The 24,047-nt window shown below is 30.1% G+C and overlaps 2 protein-coding genes across 2 annotated transcripts; one reads left to right on the top strand and one right to left on the bottom strand.

Annotated features, from left to right (window-relative positions):
- Positions 1 to 1,392: 1,392 nt before the first annotated feature.
- On the bottom strand, positions 1,393 to 15,196 carry LOC111633733 (V-type proton ATPase subunit e 2-like). The gene is given in 4 exon segments (XM_023378342.1): positions 1,393 to 1,793; positions 5,094 to 5,188; positions 12,271 to 12,484; positions 15,146 to 15,196. Coding segments are annotated over 3 exon segments (219 nt in total). The 5' UTR covers positions 12,388 to 12,484; positions 15,146 to 15,196; the 3' UTR covers positions 1,393 to 1,786.
- A 352-nt stretch (positions 15,197 to 15,548) lies between these two features.
- Positions 15,549 to 17,319, top strand: LOC111633730. The gene has a single exon (XM_023378338.1). It carries the CDS (start codon positions 15,631 to 15,633, stop codon positions 16,216 to 16,218), a length of 588 nt encoding a protein of 195 aa, XP_023234106.1. The 5' UTR covers positions 15,549 to 15,630; the 3' UTR covers positions 16,219 to 17,319.
- The last annotated feature ends 6,728 nt before the right edge of the window (positions 17,320 to 24,047 follow it).

The raw sequence follows: 24,047 nt of genomic DNA, 5'->3' as shown, positions 1-24,047 counted from the left end.
ATGTAAAAGTCACAGGAGTTGCCATTTGTAAATCACGAATTAATGAGAATCGTTTTAAATTTTTCTGTTGCTGTTAATTAATAAAGTAGTAAATAAGTTAGTAGTATTGATTTTTAATATGGCCAATAACTTATGACAAATTACATTATACAACATTCTTATTTATTGAATATTTTATTCTAATACAGTGTACAATACTTCACACTGGATTATTTCAATACAGAAACATTTTTATAGATGTTTAGATGTATTTGATGTGAATATTTACTTTATTTAAATTAACAAGTTATGTTTATTCATTTATTTGACTCTTCAAATAAGTAACATTTATTTGAAGTATGTAACAAAAATGCACCTCAATTTAAAACATTAAATATACTGATTACACTTTCATTTTTACATGCTTACATTCTATCATATAATATACATAAATCATATTTACATGTATCTGTGTATATATATATAAATATTTCTTGAAGTATGAAGTGTTCTTTTTTAATAAAACAAGTCTTTTGGTCTTTAATTTTCACTGGCTATTGTATAAATAAAGTTTTCAACGCCTGCAAGATAAAAAAAGAAATTAAATTATTCATTCAACAATACTGAATATCTTATCTAAAAGCATTTGAAATAAATGCTTTAGATTATTAAATTCTCAATATATTTATTAAATAACTTGAAAGTAGAAAAACTTTTATATAAATAATTTATATACAGTAAATATTAGCATCATTTATAATACATATATAATGTAAAATTTGTAATAATGTCTGTTTAAGAATTACAAAAATGTAATTTTAAATTTATAAATCACAACAAACTGGGACACAATTAATACAGTATTTCATTCTGTNTGTAAGCTGGGGCGGACTGGCCATGTGGAAAATGTGGAAAATTCCACATGGGCCGTATACAATTTGGCCTTTTTTTTCTAAATATGTACATAATGTACCGTTTGGTTAAGTTTAATTTTAAAAAATTCATTTATTTTTTTTTTGTTAAGTAAGGTAAATTTCAATTTTTAGATATAATATAGGTATATGTGTAGCAGTGTAGGCCTGTATCATTTTACCCGGTCCTACCCGTATCCGAAGTTAAATTAGTTTGGCCGATCTGAGTCAAACACTACATTAGCCCGATTCAGCCCAAACAGAAAGCATCCTAGGAGAAAAATAATCAAAACTACCTTCTAGTGCTCTAGTATACTGTGCTTTGTTAACAGGAGTCCAATTACATGTAAAAGTCACAGGAGTTGCCATTTGTAAATCACGAATTAATGAGAATCGTTTTAAATTTTTCTGTTGCTGTTAATTAATAAAGTAGTAAATAAGTTAGTAGTATTGATTTTTAATATGGCCAATAACTTATGACAAATTACATTATACAACATTCTTATTTATTGAATATTTTATTCTAATACAGTGTACAATACTTCACACTGGATTATTTCAATACAGAAACATTTTTATAGATGTTTAGATGTATTTGATGTAAATATTTACTTTATTTAAATTAACAAGTTATGTTTATTCATTTATTTGACTCTTCAAATAAGTAACATTTATTTGAAGTATGTAACAAAAATGCACCTCAATTTAAAACATTAAATATACTGATTACACTTTCATTTTTACATGCTTACATTCTATCATATAATATACATAAATCATATTTACACGTATCTGTGTATATATATAAATATTTCTTGAAGTATGAAGTGTTCTTTTTTTAATAAAACAAGTCTTTTGGTCTTTAATTTTCACTGGCTATTGTATAAATAAAGTTTTCAACGCCTGCAAGATAAAAAAAGAAATTAAATTATTCATTCAACAATACTGAATATCTTATCTAAAAGCATTTGAAATAAATGCTTTAGATTATTAAATTCTCAATATATTTATTAAATAACTTGAAAGTAGAAAAACTTTTATATAAATAATTTATATACAGTAAATATTAGCATCATTTATAATACATATATAATGTAAAATTTGTAATAATGTCTGTTTAAGAATTACAAAAATGTAATTTTAAATTTATAAATCACAACAAACTGGGACACAATTAATACAGTATTTCATTCTGTGATATAAAATATTAAATTTTAGTATCTAAGTTACTTGTATATAGTTATTACCTTAGGAAAAAGCTTTAACTTATATATACTGTATTAAAGTAAATGTTCAAGATATACAATCATAATTTAAATTGAGAAAATTACTACTGTAGTTACTATAACCAATCTTCTATAATCTTATCTTATATTTAATAAGTAGAATATTATAATTTAAATATTTAAAAAACAGATGATGAAAATATAGTTTTTTAAAATTTATTTTTCATATATACAGTCAAAACTCAGTTTTTGAATGGCTCATTTTTAGAACAAATTGGTTCACAAACAGAATTTCGAACTCATAATTAAACCGGTTACCAAACAAGTTACTTGGCAAGAGCTGGCCACAGATTATGAAGAGAAAGAGGGTCGACACTCTACACCTCCTATACTACAGAAAATTGAACAACAAGACCACTGATTCAGAAGTTAATGGCATTGAGATTGCCTTGTCATTAGACATCATGACACTTGATGTTGCTATTGTATTTAAATTAGATTTCAACATGCATGTGGGAAAGATACCACTACCATTTTTTAGTATGTGCTGTAGTTGAATTTAAATCAAATTAATTAATAAAACCGGCACTAACTGATATTTATGTAATATAAATGGCATTCAAGAATTCATGTTTAAAGGTGCTTAAGTCAAATTAAATATAAAAAAAAATTATTCATATAATATATATATTATTAATATAAAATTGCATTTGTAGATATTTTTATGCATCAAATACAGCTAAAAAGGTAAAAAGGCTTTGTTTTGGAGAATCAGAATGGATTACATTGTTTCTTATGAGCAAATTTGTTATGGTTTTACAACAAATCAATTTTAGAACAACTTTTAGGATTGAAATATGTTCAAACACCAATGTTTCACTGTATTATGCAATTTTGACTAATGGGAAGTGGTTATACTGCCATTTTGTATTTAATAATTATGTTTTTCATCTATATATTTTTTAATTTTGCAACTTTAAACTTTATTTTAGATTGTATAAAGTTACAAAAAAAAAACACATCTTTCAATATGAAATAAATAAGAAATAAAAAATATCCTCATGATTATCATCATTTATAATAGTATCTGTACTAAATGTTACAGAAAATTATGTATTTTATATATTTAAATCCATTTGAATTATCTATTAATTTAAATCATCCATGGTAACAGTGTTCCATTCAGAATTCAGTTTTTAAAGCATCTTAATACATATATGAGAATCTGAACTTTAACAAAAATCAATTGTCAATGACACCATACTTGCTCAACAATTCTTATCCTCAGCTACCTGAGAAAATCTCCATTTACACTTTCCTAACGACGAAAGCGACACATTCCCGTGATCTGCTGACCTCTTAGCTGGGCAATATCGTATTGAAATTAACGGCCATAGAGTCAGTCACCGTTTTAGTCCTTCCTGAGGAAAGAAGTCGACACCTGGTCTCCAGTCATTAGCATCTCTAATGTGTTAATCAGTTCCTATATCACCTTCATGGATACCTTGCCCACTAACGGATATCACCAAATATCACCTTTTTCTGAACTGTTCCGATCATCAAACTGTCCGCATGACAACCCTATTATCAAAAATGAACTTGGGAAGTTGGAACCCAACAAGTGATACTCTCAAGTATTTATCTCAACATGCGAACCTCATGTAAACTCTCTCTCTCTCTCGTGACCACTCCATTAAATATGTCGGTTAATCTAACATTATGATATGTATCTTTTAACTTTTTTTTTTTGAAATTATTAAACGATTATTTGTTATTAACCCTAGAGTCAGAGTGCAGTACTTCCAGTGCACTGTCTCTCAATCTGTCTCCATCCCAAATCTGATCACCCACGCACGCAGCTGCTCATGTGACCTACGTCGAGTCCAAATCAACATGCTGTCTCGGCTTCCATGTCAAATGAGACACCATGATGTCCGTCTTGATATTATATGCGCTGACCCTCTGGTCACACATGTATGAATTTAAAATAGTAGTACAGTGAACTCATGTTAATAACGAACTGCATAGGGAAACAGTAATTAGTTCACTTTATCGAAATGGTCACGGTTGTATAGTTTATGGAGTTAAGGATTAATAGGCAATTGAAATCTCTAAATTATAATATTTTGAATTAATTTACTAAATAAAGTTAAATTTATTTACAAAAACGAATTAATATTCTAAATGATTTTCAAATGAAACAAAATGAGGAGGAGACAGTATTTGCCTTTAAGCGTGGAGTAGTATATCAGAATAGTTAAAGAAAATAAAAATAAAAAATGTGATTACTTGATTAGTAGAAAATATTACTTGAAAAAGTAGAAAATATTTTTTGGTGAGAAAAGAGTAAAAAGTAGCCAAACTTGGCATCATCATATGCACTTCCCAATATGCAAACTAACTTGTGTTTGCATGAGAATGCATCTATTTAAAGGAGTGAGTGTCTTTAAACTTTAACTCCTATTTTCTGAGTACAGTATAATAGCCTGCTAAAACCAGATGTTTGAATTGCTCTACAATCAGAAGTCAACTCATCTTTGCTTACTAGGAAAAGAAAATCTATTCTATTCAAAATAGAACATTTATTACAGTACCACTTTGCTTTTTACACTTTTTGATGTGAATAATAAAATCATTATTGGAAATATGGTTATTTCTTGGCAGTTGTGAAAGTAATTTACAGTTCAGTTTAGAGAATTCTGGTAAAATTTTTGTTTACTTTATCACATGAAAATGAATATTGTGACAATGACACAATGATCACTTTTTATTGGTGTTCCCTTTCAGGCCATTTGACTGCATTATGCAACACAGTTTAAACTACATTAAAATATTATTTGGTTACATAGTACTGATTAATTGAATCCTTAAAATTAGATTGTGTATAAAAGTATTTCTCCCAGAATGTGTTTTGAATTCAGCATTAAGTGGTCAGAACAAATATATAATTTATAAAAACATCTTACAGTTTACTTACCATTCATTATACATTAGAGTCAAAACTGTTCCACTTAACTGTGGTCCAAAGAGAGGATTCATCTGCATCATATAGGTACACAACCAACTGAAAAATTTGATAATATAAATTTAAATAATTTCAATTATAACTATCTTGCTTATAATTATAAAGTTAACTTATTAACTTATCATCTGTAGAGTTTGCCATTAGATAATTTAACAGATGAACTAAGAAATAAGCATAAAAAGAATAAAGAAATTAGCATAAATACTACTATTTTCATAGTAGATTTTATACTCATTTCTTTATATTCTTAAAATAAGAATATAATGAAAATCAATTTCAAATGTTACTATATATAGAGTATCACATCTGCAAAATCAACAAGTAAGAAAATTATATTTTTATTTAAGACATTTCAAGTATATCTTCATATTTAAAACTGCATTATATATATAAAGAAACAATCTATTTAACTTGCAACAATGTTTTATTTATTTATAAAGAAATAGAATTCTTATTAAACTACAGTCTACAATTCGAGAAGAGATACAATAATCAAAAGAGAAAAGAATTTTCTAATATTTAATTTTAGTTTTGAAGATACTATTTTGTAAACTAGGTTAAAGATCAAAGTAATTTTTCATTTTTTCCATTTATTAACAATATATTTTCTTATATAATTTTTATTAGAATACCAAGAATCAAATCTTTTATTGTAAATATCATTTAGAAGACTTAAAAAAAGGAAGAAAACCTTTTGAAGTCTTCAATGTTGTCTGTCAGTACAAAATTTCAAATAAATCTTTTGTTTATTATATTAAAATATTGCTGTTTTGGAAAGTTTTAAAAGTCACAATAAAATAAGCTTTTCACTTATTTTTTTTTAATAGAAAAGAATACAGTATATGTCTACAATGATAACTGTACATTTGTATAGAATTTATATTTCTTTTTAGAATACAGAATGTTGTTTTGGCCTTAATGTTCTTAATAGCTAATGTACAGGAAAATCTCTTCCTTCATTCTATCTTGCTCTATCTACTTCCTCTACTTTTTGGTTATTGCCTGATATCGAATTTTCTTGGGCAGAAGGATTCTTCTTAAAAGAATTTTGATACAATGTCTCCCATTCATGATTTCAAGCTTTCCAAAATCTGTATAACATTCAGAATCAACAATTTCCAAAGGCCCTTTATAGTACTCCAAAGGCAAGAAATCCATGGGTGATGCATCAGGTGATTTAACAAGCATGTCAGAAAACAGTTAACTTTACATTGGTTTCTTCTTCCAGCATTTTCACAAATGTTAGAATTGAATTGAGGTATGACTTGATGCTTTGTTCTAATGGAACCATACCTTTCTAGTCTCCATATCATAAAACAACAGAATTTCATATTTGAACATGAGCTCCAGTACTTTACTCTGAGAATAACTAGTTCACTTTAACCTTTGAACCAACTTTTGGTAGTTTTAGCATGCCATTATAGTAGAAACCTATAATGATCATAAAGCATGTGTGCTGAAACTTTCCTTGCATTCACATCTAACTGAAAAGTGTTTCTTTCTGATCCTTTGGGTAGTAGTATTTTGCTCAAATTTTGTTTGTGTGAGTTTGAACTGTGACAGGTAAAAGGTCAAAGTTTGTTATAACTCTTGATTGTTGGAAGGTAGAGTACAAACTACCTTCCCGACAATGAAGAGTTACAACTTCCACCTCTCACCTGTCAGGTACTGATACATCTACAGTTTTCAACAGTTGGTCTTTCTCTTTGTATATGGTAAGAGGTAAGCTTGTGAACTTGGTGTTTGTACACGTATCTCTGGCACAACACGGTTTCACTCTTGCATGGTTTGAAAATTGGGTATATCTCATTTTTTGAGGATATTATGGGATATCCACCCATACAAAATTTTACAATTTTTAAGTGTAAATTCCATTATTCAATTTTTTTAAAAAATTCAAGCAAGTGTGCATGTTGGATCAAATTTGCTCGTGGATTTTATATTGAAATTTTCAATTTGTTTTGTGCCTGTCATCAAGTTTACTTTAATGAAAACTGATAGCACAATTTTTTCTTTCTTGTCCTAGCTTTCCTATCAACCAGGTGCCAGGGTTGCTACTTTCAGATTTTAACCTTTAAGACACACTGTGTTTTGTTTTTATAGATTAATCTTTGCATTTAGTAAAGTTTATTGAAATATTTTTAGGCAAGTGCTATTAAACTTTTTAACCATAGGTAAGTAATCATTTGTAAAATGACAAACGAAATATGGAGGTATCTTGGTACTCGAACACAAATTCTGGAAAAAAGTTGCTTGGTACTTGACTGAACAAATGTGACTTGTAGAACAAATTTTTGATTAATAACACATTTTTGTTTCATCATCCATAAAAATTTTTTATGATAAAAATAAAAAATACAAAAATGTTGCTGATACCTCTGATCAGGAACAACAAAAAAGCTGAAATGACAATACTTTGTAAAAAGAAAATATCCTGGTTTAACTAAAATTAATATTAATGCATAATACAGTACCTTTAATTGTGATTGTTAATTATTGATTGGAAATAAATTATTGATTTCTTTAATAAACATATTTCTCTTAGTAATTAAAAAGAATAGTATACTTTTGCTAACTTCTGTAATCTAATTCTATGTTTTACATTAGCCTTACCTCTTTCTTTCATATAGCACAGATTTGCATAACACACTTTTTGAGAACATAACTACTGTGTTATATGAGGGATACCTGCTTTTGTTTTCTTTTGTAGCTTTAGATTTTTGAAATTAGAAATTAGGTGATTAACTCTTAATAATGAAGTCTGTAACGTTTCTTTGGGTACTAGTGTTTGCTCTATTTACCAAGACATTCACATTCTTCATTATGACAGGTCTGACTTGGAGAAGGTTGCAGTTTACAGATACCATGTTATTCAAACTTTCAAGTGCAAATTTTAAATAGTTTCCATAAAGTTGAAACAACCCTCTATAGCTGTGCTAAAATCAAGTTAAATTTTATACAAAATGTAATTCTAAGTAGAATTTTTCAAAATTAAATTTCATTTCTTTTTAACCATGAACTTAAAAGAAAAGTTACCTTTTCCTCGAATGTTAATAGAAAATGCAATAAACCTTTTTTCCAGTATATTTGCCAACAAAAACTCATCTAAATTTTCCAAAAGAATAATAACTATTTAACTCAAGTAACTTATTGAGTTAGACCGTGTGTCTCTATGAATGTGTGAAGAAAGTGTTTCTCCACCTCCTCCTCACAACATCTGACTACCCAGCATAATTGGCGACTGCTCCATTTTCATTTTTTTATGGTACAGTACAGTTATTTTATGCTGCGGAATGAATGTTTTAACATGTATTTCTATGAGAAAATGCGTTTCATATAACAAACTTTTCACTTAACGAACATGCACCTGGAACAGATTAAGTATGTTATATGAGGCATCACTGTATGTATTTTTAATTTAAACTACAGAAAAGTAAATAAATAAAGGTGTTATCTTCTTATAATTGTACTTTTTAGATATGAAGGTTTAAAGTTAAGAGCTGACACTTACAGAGGGTCAGACATTTGGGTCTCTGATTCAAACAAAATTTGGTTAGCATGTGGNTTTGGTTAAGTTTAATTTTAAAAAATTCATTTATTTTTTTTTTGTTAAATAAGGTAAATTTCAATTTTTAGATATAATATAGGCAGAGCCGGCCCTACCATAGGGCGAATGGAGCAGCCGCTCCAGGCGCTAAGTTCTAGGGCCGCCTCAGTGGTAAAAAAATTAAAGAAAAAATATATTTTTTCACTTTTCGATATTTTAATTGCAAGCGTGTGGCCAGTATGTGAATGGCCTTATCTGTTGAGACGCTCGTAGTTCGAGTGCGTGGGCGAGGTTCCACTCCTGGGCGCCATAATAGGATCTTGCTCCATCCTAAAACTTGCCTCGGGCCGGCACTGAATATAGGTATAAGTGTAGGCAGTGCCGTAACTAGCCATTCCTTTGCCCTGTGCAAGAACTTGCATTTAGGCCCCTTAATTAATTAGGTTTGGGAAAATAATAAAACAAACACGTGCATTTTGGGACCCTCTTCCAAATGGGCCCTGTGCGGGTGTACCTGCCTAGTTACGGTACTGTGTGTAGGCCTGTATCATTTTACCCGGTCCTACCCGTATCCGAAGTTAAATTAGTTCGGCCAATCCGAGTCAAACACTACATTAGCCCGATTCGGCCCAAACAGAAAGCATCCTAGGAGAAAAATAATCAAAACTACCTTCTAAACAGAGAAAATTGGTCATTTGTTTATATTGCTAGAAACCGTTCACAACTTCTATGAATCTTAATTAATGCTAAACTATAGAAATGCAAGTTATTAGTTTTATACCTAGCCACCAAAGCGATGATTGTAGTCATAACAATTTTAATGGCCACTTATATTATTTATTTTAGGCAAGTAAAAATTTTATTCAATAATAATTTGTATTCCAAGCGATTTAATTAAAAATAATCTATTTTGTAGTGTGAGGCCGGGACCTCACCCCCTCTCCAATGGGAAACTGGTTGTGGAGTTAAAGCTAATAAATCGATGATTTATTTCGTAAACAAGAACGAGTGTAAGACGATTTAATTGTCGCATTCCCGGACCAAATTCACACGTCCTCGATCTAGATCATGGAAGGTGGGGGAGAGTGCAACCGGGGAGAGTTCGACTGTCATCTTACAGCGAGTTCAAAGCACATCAGACCAAAATTTACGAGACCATCAATTCCTGAAAACGCATTTCAAAAATTAAGCAGTATTTTAATACAGTTTAATCCAGTAGCTACTCAACACAATATCATTTCAGAATTGCAACATTTTAAATCGTCATGAAATATTTTAAAGGAAAATATCAATGAAACTTTTATAAAACTAAACGAAAATGAACATTCTACTGATGATCAAGTAGAAACTAATAAAGATGCGATTTTATCCTCTTACTGCATCGCTTGCAAAAATTTCTCTATTTGTTGTTATAATATATTATTCAGATATAACATGTTAAGTGGTGCTTATTCTATACTTGGTCAAGCATACAAATATGTGCTATCTATGTCTGTAACACAAGTGTCCGGTGAACAAAGCTTTTCTATGTTAAAATGAATTAAAAGCAAGCTAAGATCTACTTATCTATCTAAGATCAAGCTAAGATCACTTATCAAGCGAAGATCTATCTATCTACTTATAAGTATCGTGCAAGAAAATCTAGAAGACTTTGTGTTAATGTCAGTGGAGAAGGATTTTTTAAACGAAATACATTCTGATGATGTCATTAATATTATTGTTCAACAAAGCAAACTTCTAAATAAAAAATTAATATTGTAGAATATAGACTTGTGCTTATTGTAATTTTTGTCAATGTTGTATTTTGAATANGATTTTTTTGTTTTTAATTACGTTTAGTCTTCATTGAGTACACAGGATTATTAAATTGATAATATTTCAGACATTGTTATAAATATTTTTATATATTTCGATTTTTCAACCAAATGTTCGAACCGTTTTAAATTCGAATTTCTTTCTGCTTATTGGTTCGATTATAGAACGATCGTAAACGTTCCAAAAAATAATCAAATTGAAAATAGTTCGTTTGATTCTCAGCGGTAGGTGTTAAATAACAATTACTATGATTGTTGAAATATTGAATGTAAATAGGGTTTGCTTGCAAAATCTGCGCTAGCGAAGCAGCGGGTAACAGCTAGTGTAATAATAATAGTAGCAGATGAGCCCGGAATTGCTCGAACAAAGAATATCAACAAACATTAAGATTCTTTCGTACTTCTAATCTTTATATTATTTTATACCGGTAATATTTGCTTTATATAACTACAAATTTTATTTCACATAAAAGTTTAAAACACCAAGTTCCTAATGTAACGAAAATAAAAAATTCTTTAAATTGCGTTTTCCGTTTTCTACTTCTTTGAAACCCTCTGAACGTTGAAGGTTCCAAGTTCAATCCACATTAACTCTTACGTAGAGTCATGACTGATCTTAGAACACGTGAATCTTTATTAATTAATATTAAAGTCTAAAGATATCGAGAGCTTTTCGGTTCATTTTCTGTATGAGTTCTTAATTAATAAACGATATTTACAAACGGGCATCACTTAAGAGTACTTCACACGTAAATTCGTGTTAATTTCCCTGCAAACATTCATTTTGTTTTCCTTTTCTCCCCGTGAGCACAAACGGTCGTTTTCATCATATTCATTGTGGGCTCGACTACTCAAACAACAGAGCGACCGGTAAGTAAGAAACGAGGCTAGATATATTGGGCTCTGTCCCTCACAAAGCATCCAGAAAAATTTCTAAAGATACTTTTTACCCAGATTAGCTCCGGTGTTTCCTGACCATAATTTTACTCTTTTTGCCTTGTGAACATAAAGTCTCCTTCGTCAGATTCGTTTCTATGATCGGAGAGCAGTGTGACGACACCTTAACTACTCGAACTCTGCCCTACAGATTTGGTTTTGTAAGTGAAATACGTCAAATTATATGAGAATAACTATGGTATTGTTATGGGAGCAATAATAAGTAAACATTTACGAGATGACCATTTTGTCGTGTCATAAATGTTACCGCTACAAAGATAATGATNAAACAGAAAATTAAAATTAAACACAACATTAATTTGCAGATTTGGGAAAGATTGCAGCTCCAAACGAGACAGTCGAAACATCATAAGAACCTTAGATCACCATCGTCGGAGTAAAAAAGTCAAAGGACCGTCGAGGATTTTGCGGGACATCACGCAAGATCTTGAAGATTTGACAATACACATAGAATCTTTGTTGGAAATCAAATGGAGGTAGAAGTGTGTCATTTTACATGATAAAAGTACCGTACCGAAGGAGTTTATTTATGCAAAAGAAGCAACAAGAGTTTTCTTTTAGATGAGCCACTATCAAAACAAAGCAGAGATATGATAAATGATGTAATAATATTGGGGAATCCTATACTTTTACCAAACTAGATTTTAGCCAAAATTACTCAAATTACCATTAAAATACATTAGATTAAACGGACAAGTTTTGAATTATGTCGATTTTGTTGTTATATCGTTATTTACCGAGTATTAAACATAGAGACGACAAAATGGCCGTCTCTATATCTAATAAGACTACTTTAAAGCACGAATATTACAAAAAATAACGTAACTTACCCTCTATTTTCGCTTTTAGATACGAACCACGGAACCGCCCCTCCTACAATTATCCAGAATACCGTAAATAATATTAGAGGTAAAGCTGCAGCGCCCATTTTACTCAGTTGATTTATAAATAATTTAAACGGGTTAAAAAAAATTTCTTTAATAAGTTGTGAAATAGACAAATTATTCGACTCTCGATCATATGATTTTTTAGCAAGAGAGTGGGGAATAAAATAAACAAATGCAAGATTTGAAAAATATTTATTTGATCAGTCATGAATGAAAAAATCATTGGGATTCCTGACTCTGAGCAAATTACTAATACTAAAATGCTAACTTCAGGAAGCCAAATCTTTAATTGAATGGAGAGGTTGCGAATGATGTTTTCATTGTGAAAATGTAAATGTGAGACGTTCAGTTTGACAATGATGTTTGGAACGTCAAGCATGATTCCACTGATGTTCCAAATGCCATTGTCAAACTTCTATGCTTACAGGATGGTGGTGCTGAACGTCTGACGTTCACATTTTCAAGATGAAAATGTCAGCCCCAACCTCTCTAATAATAAATATTTTTGTCCTGATGTAAACCAACATCAGCTTTCAATTCACATAAAATGAACCAAAGTTTCAAATGTGTCTTGTGCATTAATGACATTCAGATATTTTCCTAATATATTGATAAAACATTGTTCAGCTAGTCTGACAGTATTTGTCATACTAGCTTTTGAGTATTACTGGATTGTTCCAACTTGCTGAGACCTCTTTTCTAGAGCTCATTGAAGTAATACTGTGCTATTACTGAGGTTCCAGCTAATTTGGATCCCATATAGAAAAATTCATAGTTCTCTTTGTTTAATTTGATCATGTAAATACCTGCACCTGTTCTTTGATAAAAACTAACCATCTGTACGATAAGAGTAAACTTCTAATCCCAATTTGGATGTCATATTTTTCACTAAAAAGTGTTATCATAGCTGCTATGGTTTTACCAGTAACCTTGTACTGCTTTTTTATTTCCCTCTGCCCTATTTCAATATTTGATTGTTCATTATGTTTACACTCTTGATTTAAGTTGGCTTTAACTAATCTTTGTATAACCTTCTGTAGGACTCCATGTATACAGGCAGAATGAACAATTAAACTGATATCTTGTTCTGTGTCAAGGGTGCTCTTTTTAGTAAGGTACAAAATGTTGCCAATTTATCAGCTATCAAGTCATTGGAATATCAGTGAACATTTGAATTGATGCTGCCTGGCTTTCTGTAATCTTTGGTATGTTATTGCTTATTTTCTGCAAAAAGTTATGTTTAAAAAGTTCACTTCCAATGGACTTTTGATTTTGTTAACAAAATCTTCTATTGAGCTATTGTTCCTCCAAATAATGATCAAAACTTCCATATACCTGCAAATTAGTTTGATATTATTTCTGTATTTCTTTACCACTGGTGCTTCTACCTAATCTACCACTATTTTCCTAAGTCATCAAAGGCTGGTGAGCCCACCTCCTGTCTATGGAATTTTCTATTTCACGTGAGATACAAATCAGATATTATTATGTTCATAAAACATGCCACACCTTATACTTATCAATACTTATTCTCCTTTAGCTGCAAATTATCCCTCTAGTTAACATGATGACTGTTAAGACCCAACAATTTCAGAATTTCTTAAAATAATTTGAAAAATTTTGAAGAAAATTACGGCAACTGTTCAATGTTTACAAACGATGTTTACACTGTAGCCATGATGACTGTTTCTATTCTAATGGAAAGAAAAAGACTAACATAATCTACAAGTGATAAAATATCATCTTGACCTACTTCCACACATGATAGGACTTTTATAAACTTTGTTGGGTAAAAGTACCCAACAAAGTCCTATCCAACATAGGTGTTGGGCTTTTTTATAGTATAACCGAAAGAAATATCTAAAATACTTTTAAGAAATGCAACGTGCATAGATATTACTTTTATTGTGTAAGTGATGTTTCTCCGCCTGCTGAATATGCTTAAAAATTATTTCTATGTATGTATATTTAATTAATATCTATAATTTGTTTAAGTGTAATACATTTCTCTTGAGTACTGTAAACTAAACGTGTATAACCGGTAATGCACGAAAGCTGGGCCTGTCTGTACTTTGTTTGTACAAATAAAAATGATGATAATGATGATATTATTTTACATTTTTTTCGAGTAAAAAACAAATCAAGGATAATCGGAGACACATAAGTCACCTTTCGGAAGAATTGTCTTATTGTTTTGTCTGGAAATAACACGAAAAATATAATTTCAGATCCGACCAGAGCAATTAAAATGCCCAATCAATAGAAATTATTTTCACGAAAATATATTCTAACGAAGTAATGTGAAATTTTGAATTTAAATTGAAATGTGCTATACTTGAAGACACCACGACATTCTTTGATTAATGAAAACATTAAAATAAACACGGAGAAATACTAATATTAGAGGGAAATGAACAAAGAAATCAATTAAGTGTAACGTTAAAAATTTCGTAATGTCTAAAATAGATCCCGAATTTCAGAAAGACCAAACATTCAGTCGATTTTCATAAATCCTTAAAAATATCCTCGTAGTTGGTGATGTGAGAGTATGCGAGTTGAACTTCACACCGACCAAAACCTTTATTAATCACGATTGCTAATTGGCAGAAAATCGCATTCACGACATCGCTTCGTCATCCAATATACTAAGTAANTATCCAGAATACCGTAAATAATATTAGAGGTAAAGCTGCAGCGCCCATTTTACTCAGTTGATTTATAAATAATTTAAACGGGTTAAAAAAAATTTCTTTAATAAGTTGTGAAATAGACAAATTATTCGACTCTCGATCATATGATTTTTTAGCAAGAGAGACGACGAAAGTTAAATCTGATTGGATTACGCATATCACGTGATATTATATGTCTTAAATAATAATGTAGTTAATAAATTTTGTAAAATAACTCTTTAGAAAATTTATTTTTAAAGATATTTTATTTTAAAATTAATTATTAACATAAAATCATTTAAGATACTATTTTTACGAAATTAAATATATCTCTTCAGATATTCAGAACTAGTTTCGGAAATATACTTCTAGGCACAATTTTGAAGAAATAAGTAATAAAATTTAAAATACAATTTTTTAAAACGTATTTTAGTTTATATTTATATTAATTACTTCATATTATGTATTAATAATAAATAGTGATAGTACGAAAATGACGTGAAATCTAAACGACTATTTCTGTATGTAATCACATGTCAAGATCACATGTTTTGCACTATATGTAACGTAAAAACATTTTAATTATAATTTGTATGTGATTTTTAAGCGGTGGAGATGGTTTTAGCCTTTATAATCGCTTCGGCAGCTCAGTCGCCAGTTATTTTATATTCAGTGATATACGGGGAAACGTTTATAAATACGCAATGCGAGAAAGAAGAGGGACAAGAAGGAAGCGACTCCATTTCTTTCATTAGAAAACAGAGAAACTTATTGGAAAAAGACGTGGTGAGAAAAGTTAAAGTAGAATTCGATTTTAATAATTCGTGCGTATTGCCTTCGCCGTTTGGAACCATCGAACCCTTTCTAGATTCGAGAGAACACGAAACAGGTGGAGTGTTTTCTTATCGATTTAAAAATGGAGAAGAGAAAGTCATTTGTTGGCATTCGTTAAAAGGAAGAATTTATATCCTTCTTTGTGAAAAACACGAGAATAGAGTTCTGGCAGGACGCATTCTGATAACGCTGGTTGCAAAATTGCAGGAGTATTTGCCGGCTGCAAATGTTATATTAATGGAACCGATAAACAAAGTGGAGATAGTTGCTTCTCTTGTTAATACTTTCTTACCGAATGGACAATTATTGTTTGTGCATCATCGTCCTTTAAAACAATTAGATAAAAATTTACATAAATTAGTCGCCTAGCTTAACAATTCGAACCAAAAAGTTAAAAATATGATAAAGAAACCAAAATTAATGTACATTTTTTAATAATGGAAATTTCTTTTAAATGGTATTTATTTTTTTATAAAGTATATATAAATATTTGATGAATTGTTGATTATATACTTGAAGGTGTAAAGAATATGTACTTTACAATTAATTTATATTTATTACGTACTTTTTTAAATTAAAAGTTAATACAAATTTATATATGAGTTGTTTATTCCTTTAGTTTCTGAGTATTTATTAAGTTAGCTAAATTAAAGTAAGCTCTCGTTCTCTCTTCTAAAATCTTGCGCCAAATATGTCCTGTGAGGCAGATCCAATGATATATGGTTTAATTTTTCACCCACATCGAGCCATCTTCATGCAGTGTGGAATATGGATATTATATTGTGACCAAGTTCTGTATATGTTCCAATTCGTATATCTATGAAACGTATTCAGATGGTATGCAGCACATTTGTATGTGTGTTTCCATTTTCGAGGCAACTGTGACTAGTTTGGTAATAATGACAGTCTTTTACGGATTATCAGGAAATTGCTAACCTTGTTATTTGCCTCTTATGACATGAAAGAATACAGTATGTTTCTCAATCTAATAGTGCTTCAGCCACAGCCCCACTAGAGGCCGACTGGATAAAATCACTGAACACTGGTAGTAGTCATGGTTTCGTGCATCACGAATGGACTGGCCACGGAGTTTTCTAGTTTTACGTCTAAATACGGACTAGTTTTCATAGAAAGAACTCCAGAAGGCATTTCCTTCTTGATCTCCCATACCTTAAGAATCCACAAAATCAGCCAATTTTTATATGCATTATGTATCTTGTTATTATAATAAAATTTTAAAAGTGTCGAGAAGATTCTAAATGTCCACATTTTTATATTAATAGAAGTTAAGGTTGACAAAAAAAAGTGCCTAATAGTTTGAAGACTTCTCTGATATGTGGCGACCTCTATTGGCCAATTTTAAAAACATTGTTATTATTTTTCAGACACGTTCGCTCATTGTTTATTCTATTAAGCTGTACGAAAAGAGAAAAGAAAACTTATTCTAAACTATTTAGGACATGATACGTTCCCCGAAAATATTACAATAGATCACAAAATGACTTCTTCTATCAGATTATCCCGGCACAGTATTGTATATGATTTCTGTAATATATTATATATATATATATTTCGATATTAGATAGGATTCTCTTTGACGTGGACGACGATAACTGATTAAATGCTGCTTGAAATTACAGAAAATAGTAGAAATCTAGAATAAATTGTTTACTTTTTATATACTTCAGTGCTGCACGGCTTGAAATATTTTAATTCTATTTCATTTAATGTATATATATCTAAATAAAAGCAGCAATATTATTTCATGTATGTATTATCAGTGTATGTGCACAGTACTGTATATCCTATACGAAAAACTTGCGGCGTTTCGCGAGACTCTTCGTGTATTTTAGTAATTTATAACAATTTTTTGTAAATAATTTTAGCTTTTTATATTACTTACAATTGTTTAGTTTATAAATAAAATTTTTTTAGTTAAAGAAAACCAATAATATGCATCAGGGCCATGGAAAGGCAAGAGACACATACTAACATAATGGAGTGCCAAAATTCCAAAATTGTACATGGGAGAAGTAAATTCATAGAAAACTCACGTACTATTATGAAAATGTACATTGAAATGAATTTTGAAGACTCTCAAAAATAGGTTAAATTTATTAAAAAAAAACAACTAAATACTAACAAGTAAAACGTTTAAGTCTGGCCCCACTCGAGATATTAATATGGTAAGGGACCATCTTCTATCTCTTCACTTCAACGACTTTTACCACCAAAATGTAATAGCATTAATGCCTGTTATAAAAAGCTACCATGCCAAATTTCGTTTTTTATTATTTTCCCCATCCTGAGATATTAAACGAAATAGATGCTAACAAACACCCACATCCACGAAAGTTTTTTCTTGTTTTTACTTTTTTGAGTTATGGAAGTCTCTAAATGTGGAGATTTGCAAAAAAGTTCGGAGTGTCAAATTTGACACGATTCCAATACTTTCCCTTGTTATGTAAACACAACAGCCGGGAAAGTTACGCAACTTATTTTTCATTTACGGGATCTTCTGACAGTTTCTTTCTCTTATTCTGCCTTCGTCTTGCCAATTCTTGTAGAATGTATGAAACTTCGATTGTAAATCAAATGTGAATTGTTGAATTTATAAAGAATGACAAATGAAATTGTTGAATAAGAATTGAAATTCTTTGTTGATATTGTCACAACATTTTCTCGATTCATGATTTTTTTGAGAAATAAATTTGTTCATAAATCATAAGCACCAATATAACTTTAGGCTGTCATTTTTTAATTTTTTAATTACTTTGCCCTGTGAGCAGTAAGAAGGCCATTTTAATCATACTCATCGTAGATTTGGTCAATTGGTGAGAAAAGGTCTCTGACTTATCTGGGTCGAACCTTTTCCCAAAGAAGTTTTTTGAAGTTATGGCCTACCAGTGGTCGAGTGGATAAATCATTGAACACTGGTAGTTAATTGCGGGTTCACGCCTGAACAACGGGCTGACCACGTGGAATTTCTGGGTTTAGTAGCCTCTAAATAGAAGCCACTTTCCCATAAAATTTTCCCGGGAGGCATTCCTCTTGCCAGATCACCCATGTACTATTTTTTTATAATTAAAAATATTTAAAGTAAGATATCGTAATAGATGGCGTCACATGCAGTTTTAAATGTTGCCGGGAAAGTTAAGCAATTCGTTGTCGGATTTTTTTTTTGAAACTTAATGCTCCAAACGACGTTTCAAGCAGGCGATCCAGAATACAGCACTTTCATCTACAGAGCCACACTTTGGATGAAAACTTTTAAGTGTTTTATGATAATAGAAATACAAAAATCATTAATGCAATGTCGTTTTCAATAAGCATGGGAAATAAAATCTCTTATTTCAGAACGTGCACAAAACACAACAGTATGAGAGGAACAGGAGTCTGCAAGTAGTTCTATACAGAGTCAACTAAAGGAGCCTCGAGAGATATTCAGGTTGGTTCGTGAAAGAGTTGAACTCAGCGTAAAGGAGGGGAGGCCGGATGAGAAAAATATAGAGAAAAATACATATTTATGATGTGAAAAGTTTCATGAAATGCATTAAAAATAATATTCTGAAGGTACTTCAAGGAATTTAGGGGACTAACCTAGTCTGCTGCCTTAGTCCTTTCTCGGCACGCCACTAGTTCTCGCGCTTCCTTTTGCCAAGTTTAGATAAACTTTGCAATCTCAGAAAACGAGCCTTAGCCAATACGTTGTTAGTGCAATTGTATTTGTAGCTTATATTATTTTCTTCATCTGATTCAAAAGTTACAAAACAATCGCCATTATCATCACACTTTGCTGAAGTGATTTGCTTTTCCTTTAAAGTGGATGTCATTTCGAAGAAATGGTAAAGCTAATTTATTTTCAATTTCTTCTCCACTCCTATTTGTTGCACATTGGACCGCAACTTTGTCTTCTTTTATTTTTCTGTCTTCTTTATTCTCCTCATTTGTGTTTGCCTTTTTTTATTTACAGGATCTTCTGATAGTTTCTTTTTCTTTTTATGATTTCGTCCTGCCGCATTTTTTGTTTTGTTTTTGTAGAATATATGAAGCGTCAATTATAAACCAAAGGTGAATTGTTGAATTTATAAAGAATGACAAAAGAAATTGTTGAGTAAGAATTGAAATTCTTTATTGATGTTGTATCAGATTTTTCTTTATTTATTTTCTTATTTAATCCTTCCAAAATTAGATTTAATTCTCCAATTCCTTTCTAAACTGATTTAAAATAAGAATAATTTATAAGTAGGATGAAATAAAAATTTTACGACACTTCCATTGATTAAGTATAAATCAAAATTTAAAGTTGTGTCTTGTTTTATTAAAATTTAAAGATATATTAATCGTTATTATCATTATTATTTTTTATTATAGCTTAAAATATAGTAAAAAACATATTTATCCACCGACCACTAAAGGATCCTCGACCTTCCAGATAAATCGAATGATTCTTTTGGGATCTCTTGAGACCAGATTAGAAACTCTGGTTTAAATAATAAAATATTCAAAATTATAAACAAACTTATACAAAACTTACATATTAATTTAGAAAAGTTCATGTTTGCATTTAATTATTTTTATTTTGAAAAATTCCAGTCTGGAGTTTTCTGCATTTTCTCACGTGAGCATCCCATAAATAGGTAACAGTTTTCATAGAAATTCTTCGCGAGAGACATTCTTCCCCTCTAAAATTAAGTAAATGTTGAGATAACGTCAACAAAGAATTTCAATTCTTATTTAACAATTTCTTTTGCCGTTCATTATAAATTCAACAATTCAGATTTGATTTATAATTGAAGTTTCATACATTCTACAAGAAATGGCAAGACGAAGGCAAAATAAAAGAAAGAAACTGTCAGAAGATCACGTAAATAAAAAAAGGGCAAAAACAGATGACAAGAATAAAGAAGACAGAGAAATAAAAGAAGTTGAGATACGAAATGAAGCGAATTTTGCTGGTGAAACGTCATCCATTTCAAAGGAAAAACGAATCACATCGGTGCAATGTGACGATAATGGTGATGCAAAGAAGCTTAGAACTTTTAAATCAAATGGAGACAATAATACAAGCTGTGAATACAGTTACATTAACAGCATTCTGGCTGAAGCTCATTTACTGAGATTGCAGCGTTTACCTGAACGTCGCAAAAAGAAACAGGAGAACTAAGATGATACGACGTACGAAATTTCATCGCTTTTAAAATACTTAAAATTTTATGAAAGTCCGCAGAAGAATGGTTGATTTTAGAAGAGTTGAACTGAAATTCATAACATTACTATAAATAAAACTAAATTAAAATTTTGTGTGGAGTCATCTCTTACAAGATTTTATTAAAATTAATTTTTATATTATTACCTATTATAATAAGGCAAAAGGCTTAATTTTTAAGATAGAGACAAGTTTTTTTTTTAAAAAAAAACAAAACAAAACAAATTGTAAATGCCAATAACGAGTAAAAGTTTTATTAAGTTCGACCCTACTTCAGATATGACATGGCCTCTCTCAATTTCCCTATCCCTCGACCTTTAACCACCAAAATTTAATGGCAATAATGTCCCATAAACAGAAATAAATCTGCGAAGTTTAGAAAGTTATTAATTATATATGAATTACCGATGTAAACTGAGTCACGTTATTTCAATTCAAAAATTTCCCCTGAAAGGAATTAGATAGATGACGACTCCATTGCTAAAAGAAAAGTATGATGTACAGTGGCAAGAGACTAATTTGAGGCGGAGAGCATTTATTTTAAATTAAAAAAAAAATAAAAATAAAAAAAATGATTAAAAATTGCCGATATTGTGAGGATATCACAATAAATATTTGCCCGTTTCTTTTCTAGAATTATATCAAATAAATGAATTTCAGATATGACGACCAGAGCAAGAATGATCCATGTCGGTAAATCCTAATTTTGAGATAATTAACGTAATATAACAGAATGTTTCCCATATTTTCTTTTGTTTCTTCTTTTTAGGCCTGGGATTTTACAACAAATGCGAATTGGATCTACATTTGCTTTAGATAAAGCAGTTACTTTCAAGAAAACTCCAGATTCTAAGGCTGTAACACCAAAGGCAGGACTTGGATCACTCTTGCTCTGATGGCGCCATATGTTTTGTGGAATGGAATGTTCTTAAGAATATTGTCTTGGTTTATTTTTAATAAATATTGTTACTATATTGTTTGAAAGCACAACTCAGTACAACTTTTTCCACAATATTTTCATCTTAACCCAGTGTCCATTGCAGTAGTTTTAAGACAACATTTATGATTAATTTTAAAAAAATCTATAAGATAATGTCAGTTTCTTATCGGAAAACCGGTTGAGAATCTGTTCAGCCTGATATGATTAATGTTTTTAGAAGTATTCTGGATCATACAGTCGAGGTTGTTTTCTGTTTATTGTAAATTTGAAAACAAGAATTGCATCCTAGCTTATTTAGGAATGTTTTAGATGAATTCATTCTATGGTCTTAAACGGTTCGTTTCGCTTTTTTCTAGAATAACATACCCCCTATTTAATATATATAATAGTATGGTTTTAAGACCATACAACGCTTATATTCCCTACACGAGGAATAAGTTAAATAACGAAGTAAACAGTGATTTTTTATAACACTTGTAAATGAAGAAAGAAATAGCTCACACGCATTTCTTTCTCGATCTGTTTTTCTTCCTTTCCAGGATGAAAAACTGTTCCACATTTTATTTTTAGGTAAGTATGTATGTATTTTATTAGCGAAATGGAATCGTTAGAAGTATATATGAGTACTAACAGTGTAATTTCAGAACAATTTTGCGTGAGCAAGAAATGGCTATTATACAGGGTACGGCAAAAATGGCCGATTATAAATAGATCGTTATTTACTTTTGAATATTTTAAAAAGAATTTTCATGTACTGTACATAGTTTTCCGTTTGTTTTGAAGATGGCATCATGCAAGTGATTTTTCTGTGCAAACACATCTTCACATCTTCGAAGTATGTTTTCGGGTATATTATTGATTACATGACAAATTTTGCCTTAAGAGTTTCAATATTTTGTGGACGATCCACAATCTTTTTCCACAAAATGTTAAAGTTCTTAAGGCAATAATTCGCCACGCAATCAATAATATATCCGAGAATAAGTTATTTTACTACTGCTGAAGGGCAATCTTCGATCCCAACTTACGATTCGCAATTACTATGAATTGCAATATGTACCATATGTAAATGGAATATAAAGTTTCTTGCATTATGCAAGAAACTTTATATTCCATTTACAATACTTCCTTCAAGAATGTCACACCATGGTAAATCCCGGAACTGCATGTATACCTATCATAAATTTCGATGTAGGAAAGAATTTCGGGAGTAATACGTCATATTACATCATAATATAGTCTTATATTAAAATATAAATATTATAGAAAAGTGTTTAAAATCTGTAGTCTGTAGCATGATATGTTTGAAGAAGTTTAAGAAGCATTAAATTTTAGACAACAGCTAGAAGTATAATCAAATATTTTCAAATTATTTTATTTTAAATTCTAAATGTTAAAACATTTCAAGAGGAAAAATACAGAAAGATATTTCTAGTTTAGATTTATTTCATGACTTTCTTCTATTGTTCTCGGGAACAATTGCCTTGTTCCTCACCTCATTGTCCGTCCACGTGTTTTCGTTGCCGTATTATCAGTCAACATTTGATTAGAAAATACAAGAAAACAATATTTTTGGATATTTTAGTAAAATATTTGTTATATCACATCGGGTATTAAAGAAAATTATTTATAAAACTACAAATCAAGAGTTTTTATATAGTTTTTAAGTATCGTTTTTCCATAATAATTGAATATTGTAGACGTAATTTATAAAAGTTATAAATAAATAAATCAAATATCTTGTATTTTCAGATCGTAATCTTCATTTTTTTCCGGAGAATTATCATCTTTTACATAAAATTTAGCATACACACACGTATATATCACTGATTGAAAATACAAGATTGCCATAATTTGTTTCGGAAAGACATTTCAATGAAAAATAAAACACTATTTTATAGATGTGGAACAGAATTTTTGAACGTTACACTATTTCGTAATCTTGCTATTAATTAGCACGATGTAAGGCACCTTACATTTCTTAAAATGTCTTCTATATATTATAAAACACGAATTTATTTTGATAAATATATCACATATAGTATATGA

The sequence above is a fragment of the Centruroides sculpturatus genome, unplaced genomic scaffold (genome assembly GCF_000671375.1).
Source record: "Centruroides sculpturatus isolate CEXI.00-Female unplaced genomic scaffold, Cexi_2.0 scaffold732, whole genome shotgun sequence".
Classification (NCBI taxonomy): Eukaryota; Metazoa; Arthropoda; class Arachnida; order Scorpiones; family Buthidae; genus Centruroides; species Centruroides sculpturatus.
The sequence above is the reverse complement of the archived record's forward strand: the minus strand, read 5'-3'. Positions and strand labels throughout refer to the sequence as shown.